At 44.0% G+C, this 13,468-nt stretch overlaps 1 protein-coding gene across 2 annotated transcripts in view; it reads right to left on the reverse strand.

The window, feature by feature from the left end:
• Positions 1 to 1,655: 1,655 nt before the first annotated feature.
• Positions 1,656 to 13,468, reverse strand: part of ILDR1 (immunoglobulin like domain containing receptor 1) — a 32,950-nt gene continuing 21,137 nt past the window's right edge. Inside the window, exons 6-8 of one of the 2 annotated variants that reach the window (XM_055393307.2) lie at positions 9,452 to 9,583; positions 8,398 to 9,233; positions 1,656 to 4,319 (exon numbers count right to left, since the gene is read on the reverse strand). In XM_055393307.2, the coding sequence (XP_055249282.2) occupies positions 4,278 to 4,319; positions 8,398 to 9,233; positions 9,452 to 9,583 (1,010 nt within the window). In that variant the 3' untranslated portion in view covers positions 1,656 to 4,277. The remainder of the gene's footprint in view (positions 4,320 to 8,397; positions 9,234 to 9,451; positions 9,584 to 13,468) is intronic. The other variant, XM_055393447.2, reaches the window with a different exon arrangement.

Below are 13,468 nucleotides of genomic sequence, written 5' to 3' on the forward strand. Positions count from 1 at the left end.
TAATGTCTCTGATAATTTTCTTTGCTATGAAGTCTACTTTCAGTTCAGTTCAGTCAGTTCAGCTCAGTCGCTCAGTCGTGTCCGACTCTCCGCAACCCCATGAATCACAGCACGCCAGACCTCCCTGTCCATCACCAACTCCCAGAGTACACTCAAATTCATGTCCACAGAGTCGGTGATGCCATCCAGCCATCTCATTCTCCGCCGTCCCCTTCTCCTCCCGCCCCCAACCTTTCCCAGCATCAGAGTCTTTTCCAGTGAGTCAACTCGTCAAATGAGGTGGCCAAAGTATTGCAGTTTCAGCTTTAGCATCAGTTAGGAGATTTAAATACTGTTACTCCTTTTAATTTTTATTATTAATGTGTACACGGTGTATCTTTTCCATCCTACTTTAGGCTACCTGTGGTTGAATACAAAGTGAATTTCTTATATGGAACATATAGTTGGATTTAGTTTTTTTTTTTTAATATTTAAATCTACTCCGCTAATCTGTCTTTTGATTGGCATATTTAGACAGTTTACAACAAAGGCGATTAATGATATGTTAGTTAGCACTTTAGGATGCTATTATTTCCTACTTGTTTCTTTTGGATGTTGTTGCTCTTTATTCTTTCTTACCTATCTGCAGGTTCCTTGAACATGTTTTCGGATTTCATCTTGATATATTTATAGCACTTTTGAGTTCATCTCTGTAGTTTTCATACGGTTGCTCTGGATACTACTTCTAACTCTGTGCTTGGTATCACACTGTTTACTACTTAGAAACCTCACTTCCAGTTAGGTTTCTTTACCTTCCTCACCTTTACCTATTATTGTTAACTCACTGTATAACTCCCTTTTGTGAGATTTTTGTTTTCCTTTGGGGTTTTATAAATCATATTTTATGATTGAAACAAATTATAATACTCTCTAATACTCAAAAGAATGTCTATTGTATGGACTCATATTTCTAACCTATTTTTTCTTTTGCTTTCTGATGCTTAAGTTTCCTTTTATCTTTTTCTGTTTGAAGAGCTTCTATCTAGTCTTTCCAGGATTTATCTGCTAGTCACAAAATCTTTTAGTTGTCATTCATCTATGAATGTTTTTATTTTCCCTTCATTTCTAAAAACTCGTTATGCCAGATACAAAATTATGAGTCAATAGTTATTTTCATTCAGCACTTAAAAAATATTTTGACATTTCCTTTTTCATGATCTCACATGAGAAATCTGTTCATATGGTGTTTCCCTTCAGGGACTTCATTGTTTTTCTCTGGCTGCTTTCGAGATTTTTTGTCTTTAGTTTTCAAAAGTTTAATTATGAAGTGTATTGACATGGATTCTTGGGATTTATCCTGTTTAGAGTTTATTGAATCTCTATGTTGATGTTTTTCATCAAATTTGGCAAGTTTTCAGTCACTGTTTCTTCAAATGTTTATTTATTCTTCCCTCTTTTTCCTCTGCTTTCTTGGACTCCAGTGATATGAATGTTGGATATTTTGTTATTAGTCCATAGGTCCCTGAGGCTCTGGTCACTTTTTCCCAATCTCTTTTCTGTTATTCATATTGGGTGAATTCTATTGCTCTGTCCTCATGTTCACTGATTCATCATCTCCACTCTACTGTGAGCCCATCTAGTTAAGTCTTTAGTTTCTATTTTTCAGTTCTATAATTTCCTTTTTTTTTTTTTTGCATAACTTCTGTTTCTTTTCTGTGATTTTTTATACTTTAGCGAATTTGTAACTGATTAGGACTTCCCTGGTGGCTCAGAGGTTAACGCGTCCGCCTCCAATGCAGGAGACCCGGGTTCGATCCCTGGGTCGGGAAGATCCCCTGGAGAAGGAAATGGTAACCCACTCCAGTATTCTTGCCTGGAGAATCCCATGGACAGAGAAGCCTGATAGGCTACTGTCCACGGGGTCGCAAAGAGTCGGACATGACTGAGCGACGGAACGGAACGGAGTTGTAGCATTTCTATAATGCCTGCCTTTAAATTCTTATCAGACTAATTACAACATTTGATTCATCTTGGTGTTGTTGGCATTCATTCAAGTTGTGATTTTCTTGTTTCTTGATTTATATCCTGGACATTTTGTCTATTATGTTAGGAAAACCTGGGTTCTATTTAAATATTTTACAGGAAGTTACTCTATTTAGGTTTAACATATGAGTCTTAGCCTATTTTTGTGGGCTGATTCCAGTATTTGTTTAATTTTCAGACACTTTGTGACTGCCTGAGGGTTGAAATTTCCTCCGGCTGGGTTGCCAAGATACCTCTTGGTGAGGGAGGGGGGTGGGGAAAGTCTTAATTTAGTAACCCTCCCCCCACCTCCAGCTACCCAGGTTTCTCTGGGAAGGGAGGAGAATAAAGTGATTTCTTGGACCCAGCTGCTAGCTATAAGGCTGCTAGGTGTGGCAGGTTCTTTTTCCTGGTTCCACCAGAGAGCCCTCGTATCTCTGGGCAGAGGAGGAATGTCTCCAGCCCTTGGGGTCAACTGAGGCTTCTCCAGTTGGGCCACCTGCTTACTAGTTCCTCCCATCCACACCAGCATCTCTCCATAGAAAAGAGGAATCTCTGATTCAGCAGGGAAGGAGAGTGCTTCCCCTGGTCACTTATTTTTGACAGGATTCCCTGTAGGTCCCCCTTCCCTGAGGTTGTAAGAGGGGCTTCCACTAGATCCAGGGGAAAGAACAAGCTACGGGACTACTTTCTGTTGCCAGATGGAAAGTCAGAAAAGACTAGGTCTGGGTGGCTGCCTTCTGCTGGCTGGGGGACGTAAGATGCCCTGCCTCTGTGTTGTCATCTGGTCCTGGCTTCCCAAACCAGCTCACTTTCTTCTTAGCACTCTTCAGATTTCTTCTTTGTTTGTCTGTTGCAACATTTCTAGGATTTATAAAGTTGTGTTTAGTGAGGAGGAGCAGAGGAAAAGTCTATGTCAGCTTGTCCAGACCAGAAGTCTATCAGTTACTGAATTATCTATTAAAATTTTAATTTTTTTCTATTTTGCCAATTTAGACTCAGTTACATTATGGACATTAAAATAATCTCAAACATTTGCCCAGTGAAGGCATTTAACCAGTTTTCTCCAATATGTAATTAATGAGAAAAATGGATGGAGAAAAAATAGATATCAATATAAAAGGATCTAAAATGAGCCTAAGGCCATACACATAAAGATACTGTTGAGGAACACACATACATTCACACACACTTCATCTTAGGACATCTTATGGTCTGCTGGAGGCGAGTCTCTACATGAAGCACAAATGGATTCATGAAGACACCAGAGGGGGCTAAGGAAAATGAGAGAGATGTAGGGCCTGTTATAGAGAGGCACAGATCCTTCCTCCTGGGGCACCGAGTGGCAAAAAAAACACAAAACTATCTGGATGCCTTTACTTGGGAAATCCCCACCCCGCAAGGCTAAATGGTAGGTACCAAGAGAAAGGTGGTTCCACAACTTTTGGGTTGGTCTGGCTCTTCTCTGAGCCTTAGTCGGGGAAGGCTTAATTTCAAGTGCATCAAAATAGATATCTAGAACAGAATCCTCAAGCCAGTACCTTTCACTTCCTATTTATTTATGTACCATGCTAGTCCCCCAAAAGCATTTAAAGTGATTTTAATAGATACATAGTATATAAAAAAATATACAGACACGCAAAAAAAAAAAGAAAAAAGCAAGAATAAAACAAAGGAATAAAACGCACAAAAGTGCTTCTCTGTGACTTTGTACACTTGCAATAAATAGCCTGTGAGAGGGCACATTGCTGGAATATTTCCTGTGCCATCTCTGCGTGAACCCTCAAAGGCACTCAGGACCAGTTTTGGGGCAGTAAAGTGGACTTATAACATGAAGGGATCCTCTAGATACGCTATCAAGGGAGACAAGGTTCCATGGAAATTTCCCTATAGTACTCCATAGATTTCTTGCTCTGAGACATATTTGATTTCCTCTTAAAGATTCCTGAGTTCTCACCTTGAGAATGGCCACAGTTCTGAGCAGTGTGACCCAGTTGAAGACTCAGATTACTAAGTTCTTGAGGGATCACATCCCAGTTAGGATTCATTGCAAGTCTGACTACCTGAATATGCAGAGTGTGTACCAATGTTAAAACAACAGTCATTAACTCCTCAAACTTTGTTTATAAAATTCTTCCATCTGATTCTCAGAATCTAAGCCAAAGATGTTAGATACAAACTTGCGGTGTCCATCTCACGTCAGCTAGAAATCCAGATGATGCTGCTGACACATGGGAGCTGAGAAGTCGCCACAGAAGCAGTGTTGTGCCCGGTGACTAAATGACCATACTTCTCCCACTATGGGAGCTCTCTCTCTCCTGGGGAATATAAGAACACAAAAATCCAGTCAGCTGTGCTCTGTTGTCTATGTATACAGTACACAAGTGGGTTTGATTCGGGTGCAAATCCTTAGTGAGTGGTGGCTGCTGGGACAGCAGCTCTGAATCTAAAACATTACTTCTTGACTCTTCATGAAGCCAGTTTCTCCCCCTGGCTTTGGTTTCTTGCTTTTCCTACCTTTCTGAGCCTCCGTCAACCACCTTTAACTTCTGAAAACTTCTCATTCCCTCTGCCTCTTACTGATTTTTGACATCTTTAAATCTCTTATACCCTGTTCATTCATCAGCACCTCTCTCTATCATTCGTTCATGAAGACATGGCCCAGTTCTCTTTTCTCTATTTATATTCTCCTGAACCATTTGTTCTCAACCCTTGTCTAAAAAGTTCAGTTTCATACCATGGTATTTCTCTGAAGTTATTTTTTCAGATCACTAATTACCTCTTGCTGACCAAACTCAGTGATTTTTCTTCAGAAGTTATTCCACTTGATCTTTTGGTTTTTCATCTTGTGCTATGAGGGCTTCAAAGTGTATGGCTTTCATTTCTCATATTTCTTTATGTACTGGAGATTATTTTTATTCTAGTTTTGAATATCCACAGCTGTCATCAATGAATGTGACCTTCCTTGTTGAAATGGCAAGGTATCTGTCTCAAAACATACTGTTCAAAATGTACATGTATGTACTACATTCACGTTGCTTCTAAAATTTTGTATGTTTCCATTTTATCAAGAAAGTAAGTTTTAGGGGACAGGTTTTCTAATCAAAATGATGTGGGATGAGAGAGAATGGCCAAACTGGCAGAGTAGAAAGGCCCTGAGCTCACCTCCTCTTATCAGCACACCAAAATTACAATTATTTCCAGAATAACCACCAATAAGAAAAAAACCTATAAGAAAATATCTCCTGGAACCAAACACATAAAGAACTACAGTGAGACAGGTAGGAGGGGCAGACTTGCAATATGGAGGGGCAGACTTGCAATATAATCAAATCCCATACCCCCTGGGTGGGTGACCCACAAACTGGAGAATAATTATATTACTGAAGTTCTTCCACAGGAGTGAGTGTTCCAAGCCCCATGTCAGGCTCCCCAGCCTGGGGATCAGGCATCAGGAAAATCAGCATCTGAATATTTAATATTCTTAATAAGTATTTTGTAAAAAGTTATGGTAAAGTTGTATCTGCTTAAAGCCTAAGGGCTTTCCTGGTGGTCCAGTGGTTGAGAATCCACCTGCCAATGCAGGGGAGGTGGGTTCAATCCCTGGTCCAGGAAGTTCCCACATGCCACAGGGCAAGTAAGCCACTATTACTGAGCCTGTGTTCTAGAGCCCACGTGCTGCAACTACTGAGCCCAGGTACCCTAGAGCCAGTGCTCCACAACAAGAGAAGCCACGAGAAGCCCATGCACCTCAACAGAGAGTAGCACGTGCTCACGGCAACTCGAGAAAGCCCGGCACAAGAACCGAGAGCCAGCATGGCCATAAATAAATCTTTTTAAAAAAATCTTAAGAAAATAGTGATCCATTTTATCAACCTGAGAAACTTCAAGTTATATATAATTAAAGATCACCATCTAGTGGCCCAAATATATTATAACTTGTAAAATTAATTACAAGCTCCAAAGACTTTAAAGGTTAGAAGGTAACTTGAAAGCCTCCAGCCCCATCAAGGAGAGGAGCAAAGAATGAAATTTTGGCCCCATTAAAGGCATTCAAGGGGCTTTCCCTGATAGCTCAGGAATAAAGAACCCACCTCCTAATGTAGGAGGCACAGATTCAATCCCTGGTTGAGGAAGATCCCCTGGAGAAGGAAACGGCAACCCATTCCAGTATTCTTGCCTGGGAAATACCATGGATAAAAGGGCCTGGTGGGCTCTAGTCCATGGGGTCACAAGAGTCGGATACAACTTACTAAACAACAACAACAACAAAGGCATTCAAAATTCAAATTACAAACAAAACACGGAGACCTCCAAACCAATCACCCTTCTAAATCAAGCTCTGGTCCTGGACCTCTGGTCATTCAGAATATGAGTGGACAGTTGAATGTGATAAATTGAAGTGATAACTCTTTTGGAGATAAGCTCAGAGAAATCCAAAATAATGAAGGCCTTTAGAATTATCGAGTGACTTTTCCTCTCACAAGCAACTTCACAATTGAAAATTTGGTTTGCTCGTGATAGAATTATTGTGTGTACACCTTGATGAAAGGTGTACTAGAAAGGAAGCTGTAATACTTTCAGAAAATAAGGAAGAAATAAAAGTCACAAGAAAACATTGCTCCACAGATTTTCTTCTAATTAGGCAGCATGAGTTATTGAAAAGAGCACAGGCTTGAGAGTTAAAGGGCTTTGTTCAAATTTTGGTTTCACTCCCTCCTTTGGTCAAGGCTGAGTGACCTTGAGCGTGTTACTTAACCTTACCAAGCCTCACAGGGCGGTTGCAAGGATTAAGTGAAATAAGACTTAGAAATGGCTTATCCCAATATCCAGAACATAACTGGTACCCCACTTTACCCTTCTTTCACTTACAAGAAACCAGATAATTTAGAAGAAAATTAAGGAAAATTTAAATTTCTTCTTTAACTTAGAAGAAAATAGGATTTGGACTTGAAGCTGGATTTTAATTTTTTCTCTGTTACAGTGAAGATAAGAGACTATCAAGTAACCATATGACCAAAGTAACAGTGATTGTCTTGACTCTGATTGACTTTGTATTTTCTTTAAGGATGTAATTTTCTTACTGGTAACATGGAAGAGTTGTATCCACTGTAAATGAACAGGGTGTTGAAAGGATTAAATGAAACACTGCATAAATGTCCACAGCTCAGTGCCACTTAGTAAGGATATTACTAAGTTTCATTATTACTCTTTGCCTCTCTCGTGGGACATCTGTGAGAGTATAATTGCCATCGATTATTTCAGAAGTGCCTGTGGGCCTTCACTATCTTCCTCACAAATCACTCTTTCACCAAGCTTCTTCCCTAGAAAGACCAGCAATGAGGTGCTCACAAGGTGCCTGTTTCTTTGCACACACTACGCAGATGATTAATTTTAAAACAAGGCACAGCAGAACCTGCATTTCCAAATGAGAGCTGTATCAGTCAAAGTGCATGAGAGATTAAAATTCTTATTCCTATAATATCCCTCTACTCTGAGAACCTCCCTCACAACCTGCTCTGTATCCCTTTATCTCAACAGAAACAAAACAGAAAAAGGATTTTGAATGAATAAAGAAATAGATTTTTGTGGGTAGCTTGTAAGTTGGTTCTGAAGGCAATTCATGAATATTTTTGAGCAACAACCAGCATAATTTGCAAAAAGACAACATAGAAGGAATACTATCATTGGGGTATATTAATTATAAAATGACTTTTTAAAGTCACATCTTTAGTGGAAAAGGGTCTATATTCAGAGGCATTAAAAAGCCTACTTCCCTTTGTGCCCCTTTCAGGCTCTGACATTGGCACCTTGCCTGTTCACAGAAACCTAAAGTTTTGACCCATATTTGGGATATCAGGTTTTTGTTTTGTTTTGGGTCTGTTTCTAAATCATTTTAATGATACTTTCCAGAGGGGTCTCAAAGGGCTGCATCCTCAACTACAACAGGCCCTTGTACACTGTCAGGCCCACTGTTCTAATTTGGGGAATGGAAATTGTTGCTAAGTAAAGCAAGGCAGCTATGACAGGAAGTAAAGATTTAGCCTGAAGGCCTGCCCTGGAGTCCTAGCTCCACCACTCACAAGGTACTTAATTATTTTGAGCCTGGTTTCCTCACCCTGAAATGGGGGGACTCTTCCCGACTGGCCTCAGGGAACTGTAATGAAGGGTGGAGCCAGGCTGGGGGCGAGAAGCCCCTCCTGAAGCATCAAGCTTGCCCTGAGCGCTCACAGTTCCTTCCAGCTCTACAAGAGGTGTCTCATGGAGCCCAGAGGGCAAGCGATGCAAAACAGGGACCAGGGGCCCTCCACGGAGGCATATGAGGTGGCCTGTGTCAGCCTGGATGAAGAGTCTTACTGCCCACTCCCGACCCTCAGCAGGAAGCCCCAGGCTCACCAAGCGCCTCTTCACATTCCCTTTTTTCTTGTCATTCTTGCCTGAGCTGACATCCAGCGAGCGGTAGCTGGGTGGCTTCTCCTCAGGCCAGTTTGGGGAGCACGAGCGATGATGGCGGTGGGTCCCCCAACTCTGGGGCTGCCTCTCCTTCTCCTCCTCAGAGCTCCAGGAACTGAGGCCAGAGGGCAGGGGAGGTGAGTAGCTGCGGGGCCTGCGCCTCTGGTGCCCCTGAGCGCCTTCCTTGGGGCTGGGCCTGCGGGGATCTCTCTCTGGGTAGCGGCTCTGGAGAGGGGGGCAGTGGGGCCGCCAGTGGGCCTCATTGGATAAGGGGCCGTTGCCATCGCTGAGGCTGTCCCTGTCCGACCAGGGCCTGGGTGACCAGCGATGCCTGGAGCCACGGTGCCTCCCACGCCGCAGTTGGTCCAGCTCTCTTTGCTCCAACTCCCAGCGCTGAGCCTCCGGATCCCGGAGCTCCTGGTGGAAATCAGAGTAGCGGTGCTGCCTTCTCCCCTCCCTCAGATCCCAGGGTCTGGGGGGAGATGGCGGTTCGGGGAGCCACTGCTGGCGGGAGGAGCTGCTGGTCCTCTGCGAAGCCGGCAGGTCTCTGACCAGGGGAGGCAGGTGGATGACTCTGCGTTCCACAACCTCAGAGCCCAGGGAGGACAGGATGCTGCAGGGGTGGCCAGATATGGCCTGGAGGTCAGGCGGCAAAGGCTGGGCTGGGTTGAGGTTCCGCAGCTCCTTCTCCAAATACTCTAGGATACCACTGGGGATGGGAGGGTGAGCGATTGCCTGGGTCACTGGCACCTCCGGGAGGCTGGATCGCAGGGACAAATCTGAATGAAAATAAGAATATGAACATGCAGAACCGCTCATCCAAAACACACTCCTCAGAATCAGGGCCCCCAAGTGCCACCTTATTTAGTGTGAATCTACACCTTCCCATCCTCCATCACAAAGATGCCCACTATTTGGTCATGAAGGCCCCGATGTAGCCCATACTCCTACCCTTGCCCTTTACCCTCTCCCACCCCAAATCTCTGGCAGGGTTTACCTCGCTGCAGCAGTGGGTTCATTGGATAAGATGAAAACTGGGAGCTCCTGTCCGCCCCCCAGTACAGGGGTTTTTCCATCATCTGAGAGCCTAGGGCCTGAGCCTGCTTCATGTAGCGGTGGCGGGCCAGGGCTGCAGGGGAACAGGGAGAAACGCAGACCCTGAGCCAGGGCAAGGCCCACACGTCCCACTTCACTTCTCTCCACCCGGCAGCCTTGGCAAGAGACCACTTTCTCTCCTTGAAGTTTACTGTGTCCTCTCTTATATGGGTAGAAGAGTTAAGGGAAGTAGTGAATCCACTGTTCCTCTGTCAAAACGCCGGGAATAGATTCCCTGGCAAGAGTGCAGTTTCTGCACCCTAGGAAATAGCTTCCTGAAACTTGGCTTCCTAGTCTTGAAATCATTTCATCGTCCTGCCAATTTCCAAGGTCACCTAAAATGTATAGGTAGAAATGTAGATTTTAGCCGACAGTGAAACCTCAGGTTATAGGCCAAATATAGAAGGCACAGATGCAAAGGGTTTACAGGAGGCAGTGAGTCAGGGGCTTCTTGAGAGGATCACCTGCTCAGAGTGGAAAAAAAGGACACAGATGCTGAGGTCAATGGGCAGAATTACTGGTAAAAGGAAAGGGACTGATGAATGTTTCCAGCTTGTAATGCCAGCCCTGGGTGGGAGAAAACCACGGGGAAGAAGGCAGAGAATGCAAAAACCTGAAGTAGATCCTTTCTACGCTTCTCCTCACTTTATTAAATGTTGGGGTTTTCCCTAAGTAAGGGGAATCTCTAATGGGTGGGGTAGAGGCAGAGAAGAGAGAAGGGAAATACCATTTCCTTTCAGGGCAAAGAAAATAGTATTAAAAAAAAAAGCCCAAGAGTCCATAGAAATGTTTCTCCAGTCCCCTCTGCAGCTGATCTGAAGCACACAGCCCACAGCACATACAAATTAAAAACAAATGCATTTAGTTGTTTTGCTCATGTGTTTCTCTTTTATGACTGAGTGCACATGTCTCCAAGATCCCTGTGTATATATGCATGTAGAACAGTCCCATGTCTATCCTCTTGTGTGCTTAAGTGCAGGAAGTGCCTGCTTTAGGCCCCCAGCATGGTACTCTCACCTCTTCCTGGGTTCCCCAACCCTCTGAATGCCCCTAAAGCCACAGAGCTCTGCCAGAGCTTTCTCTTACTGCAGTACGAGGCAGCAAAAGACAGGCATTCTGGACCCAGAATAGCGTGGGGGATTTGCTGAGGCCAGCAGCTAAGGGTCATCTGGAAGGCTATCCAATGGCTCCAGTATAAAACCAACTTCCAACACAAAAAGAAGTGGTTGTAGCCAAGCCCCCAGACCTGTGTGGAACTCTGGCCCTGATGGTGAGTCATAGCCTAGCCTGGAGGAAGTCAGATGCAAACTTAGAGCAGCTCACCCACCTGCCATACCTTCATGCCTAAGGACAGCACACCAGACCCTCTGAAGACAAGTTCACCTACTCAGCACTTTCCTCTCCCTCTTGCTAACACGTGCCTCCCCCAATTCCATATAACATGCCGCCTTCAGCACACACAATGCCCTCCTTAATATGGGCCAGTCACTTTACAAGAGTTAACTAATCCTCAGAGAAATCTCTTAAATGTGAGCATCAGATGAGAAAGTCACAGAGGTTACCTTCCCAGCCCAGTGTCCCACAGCTGGTGACTGACCAGTAGAAGCAGTGTGTGACCCTGTGTCTGTCAAGCCTCTACTCTTTCTGCCAAACCGCAGAGTCCCCAGACTCCTTTATGTGATAAAGGAAAAAAAAAAACGAAAACCCTTTCCCAGCAGCACCTTCTCACATTATTTTTCTCTCCTCAGCACCACACCTTTCAAAACTCACTCCAGACTAATCTCTGCTTCCAGGGCCTCAGGACATCAGATCCCGTTGGGAACAACCTCCGCTGCCCCCTACTGCTCTGAACTGAATCTTGATCTCCTCCCGATGGTACCGCTCCCTCTTTGGGCCACTTTGTTGTTCAGCTCCTCCAGTTCAATAGGGAAAAGGAGAGTTAGGCTTCTCTTCTTGCTCTCCAAATGACTTCTTAATTAATGGCACCCTTTGCAGAGATGACTTCCTAGAGACTTTTCTGGATCTTCCATCAGGCTTCCTGTCAAATTTTCACACATTCCCAAGATTAACCCACCTGCTTCCTTCTTAACTGCCACCACCTCTTTCTAGGGTCCCTCCCTTTCCTAATGCACTGGAGTGAAAAAACAGAGTCTCTGAGCTTCTACCTTGACCTCCTGTCCCTAAAAAAATAGCTCAATGGGGAAGTCTAGACTATCAGGCTTTCTGTTGCTCACCTAATGGGGAATCAGGAAATAAAATAAGAAACATGGAGAAATTAACAAAGCCTTAAATGACTCCTAGTAAGTTATCTCTGAACCTCAGTGGTGTAAAATCTGTCTTAGTCACCTTTAATGAGATAGTTAAATATACAGACTCCCGGATCCCACTCCCAGACTGGCCTTCAGTCAAATACAAGGTGAGAAAATCCATGTTTTCAACAAGCTCCCTGACTTTACGGCAGGAGTTGGAGTTGACTATTGTGGATTCTCAACAATGTTCTGAGAATTATAGTCCTCAGGAATAGGTTTCCATAAACACAGGCTTTAAGAGTCACAGGGACTTCAACTGGAATCCCAGCATGTATTAACTGTGTAATTTTGATTGAGTCTCCACAGTATGTTAACTCAACCTCCTAATTTCTGAGCTGGGGATAAGAAGTAGTGAAGTGAAAGTGTTAGCCACTCAGTCATGTCTGACTGATTTGCGACCCCATGGACTGTAGCCCAATAGGCAACTCTGTCCATGGAAATCTCCAGGCAAGAATACTGGAGTGGACTGCCATTTCCTCCTCCAGGGGATCTTCCTGACCCAGTGATCAAACCCAGGTCTCCTGCATTGCAGGCAGATTCTTTACTATCTGAGCCACCAGGGAAGCCCCAGGGATAATAATACCTATTTCATAAAGTTGCTGCAGTTAAATGAGGTAATACATATGAAATGTCTAATACTGGCAATATTCAATGGGTTGTGGCTCATGTTGTTACAATAAATGGTTGATATAAGTCATTACTTTCACCTTGGATCCCACAGAAGACAAAAAGTACACATTTGGAGACTAAACCATCAAAAGCATATTCATTTTCATTTCTGAGGAAAACCCGGGGCATGTGCTTTAAGATGACCCTTTGTGACAGAAATAATGCTCACCACCTCCCTTCCACCAGAGACCCGCAGCCAGAATCTTCTGTGTCAATCACCCATGGTACCTGAATCACCCTGAGGACCTCCAACTTCTTTCCATTCCTTACCACCCCCTCTCCACTCTTACAGAGTGTTCTTCGCCCTTCCTGACCCATAGGTCATACAGTCCTTTTTCTTTTTTATATATACTGGCAGTATACATAGTATACTGGTTTGGCAGTCCTTTCAGGGACATCCTCAGAAGCGTCCTAGAATCTCATACCCCTTGAATCCTTGCCATTTCAGCTTTCGGGAACCACCAGTCCATGTTTCCTGGGCCCACGATGGCTCCACTGTCAGGCAACCAACCCCAAATAGCCCTTCTTCCAATATGTATAGATCTTGACTACAGGAGGTTGATCCAGAAACCCTGATTCCCTCTTCCAGAGAGGCAGTTTAAACATTCCCCACTTCTCATGTCTTCCCCTCCATATGAACTTTCAGCTGATGACATATCTTTGTTAAGGAAGAGGAACTAGTCCAAGGCTTACCACTAACAAGCTGTGTGTAACTGTGGAAATCTCTGTCTAGGCCCCACTTCTCTCAGCTGAAGTGGGGTCACTAAACTTTGGTGTCATTTTTGTTTTTCTCCTCCCTGGTCCTCTCACTGGAAAGTGGGAGCAGGTTGTGGGGGTGGCTGTGGTCACAGAAGCTCAAGAATCACTGACATCGTTCTCAAGCTGCCTTTTGTGTCTGGAATTTTGATTTGCTGAAATCGAGACAGGCTGGTGTCAACTCA

The sequence above is a fragment of the Moschus berezovskii genome, chromosome 1 (assembly GCF_049115385.1).
Source record: "Moschus berezovskii isolate FMDL1 chromosome 1, NW_MosBer_1.0, whole genome shotgun sequence".
Lineage (NCBI taxonomy): Eukaryota > Metazoa > Chordata > Mammalia > Artiodactyla > Moschidae > Moschus > Moschus berezovskii.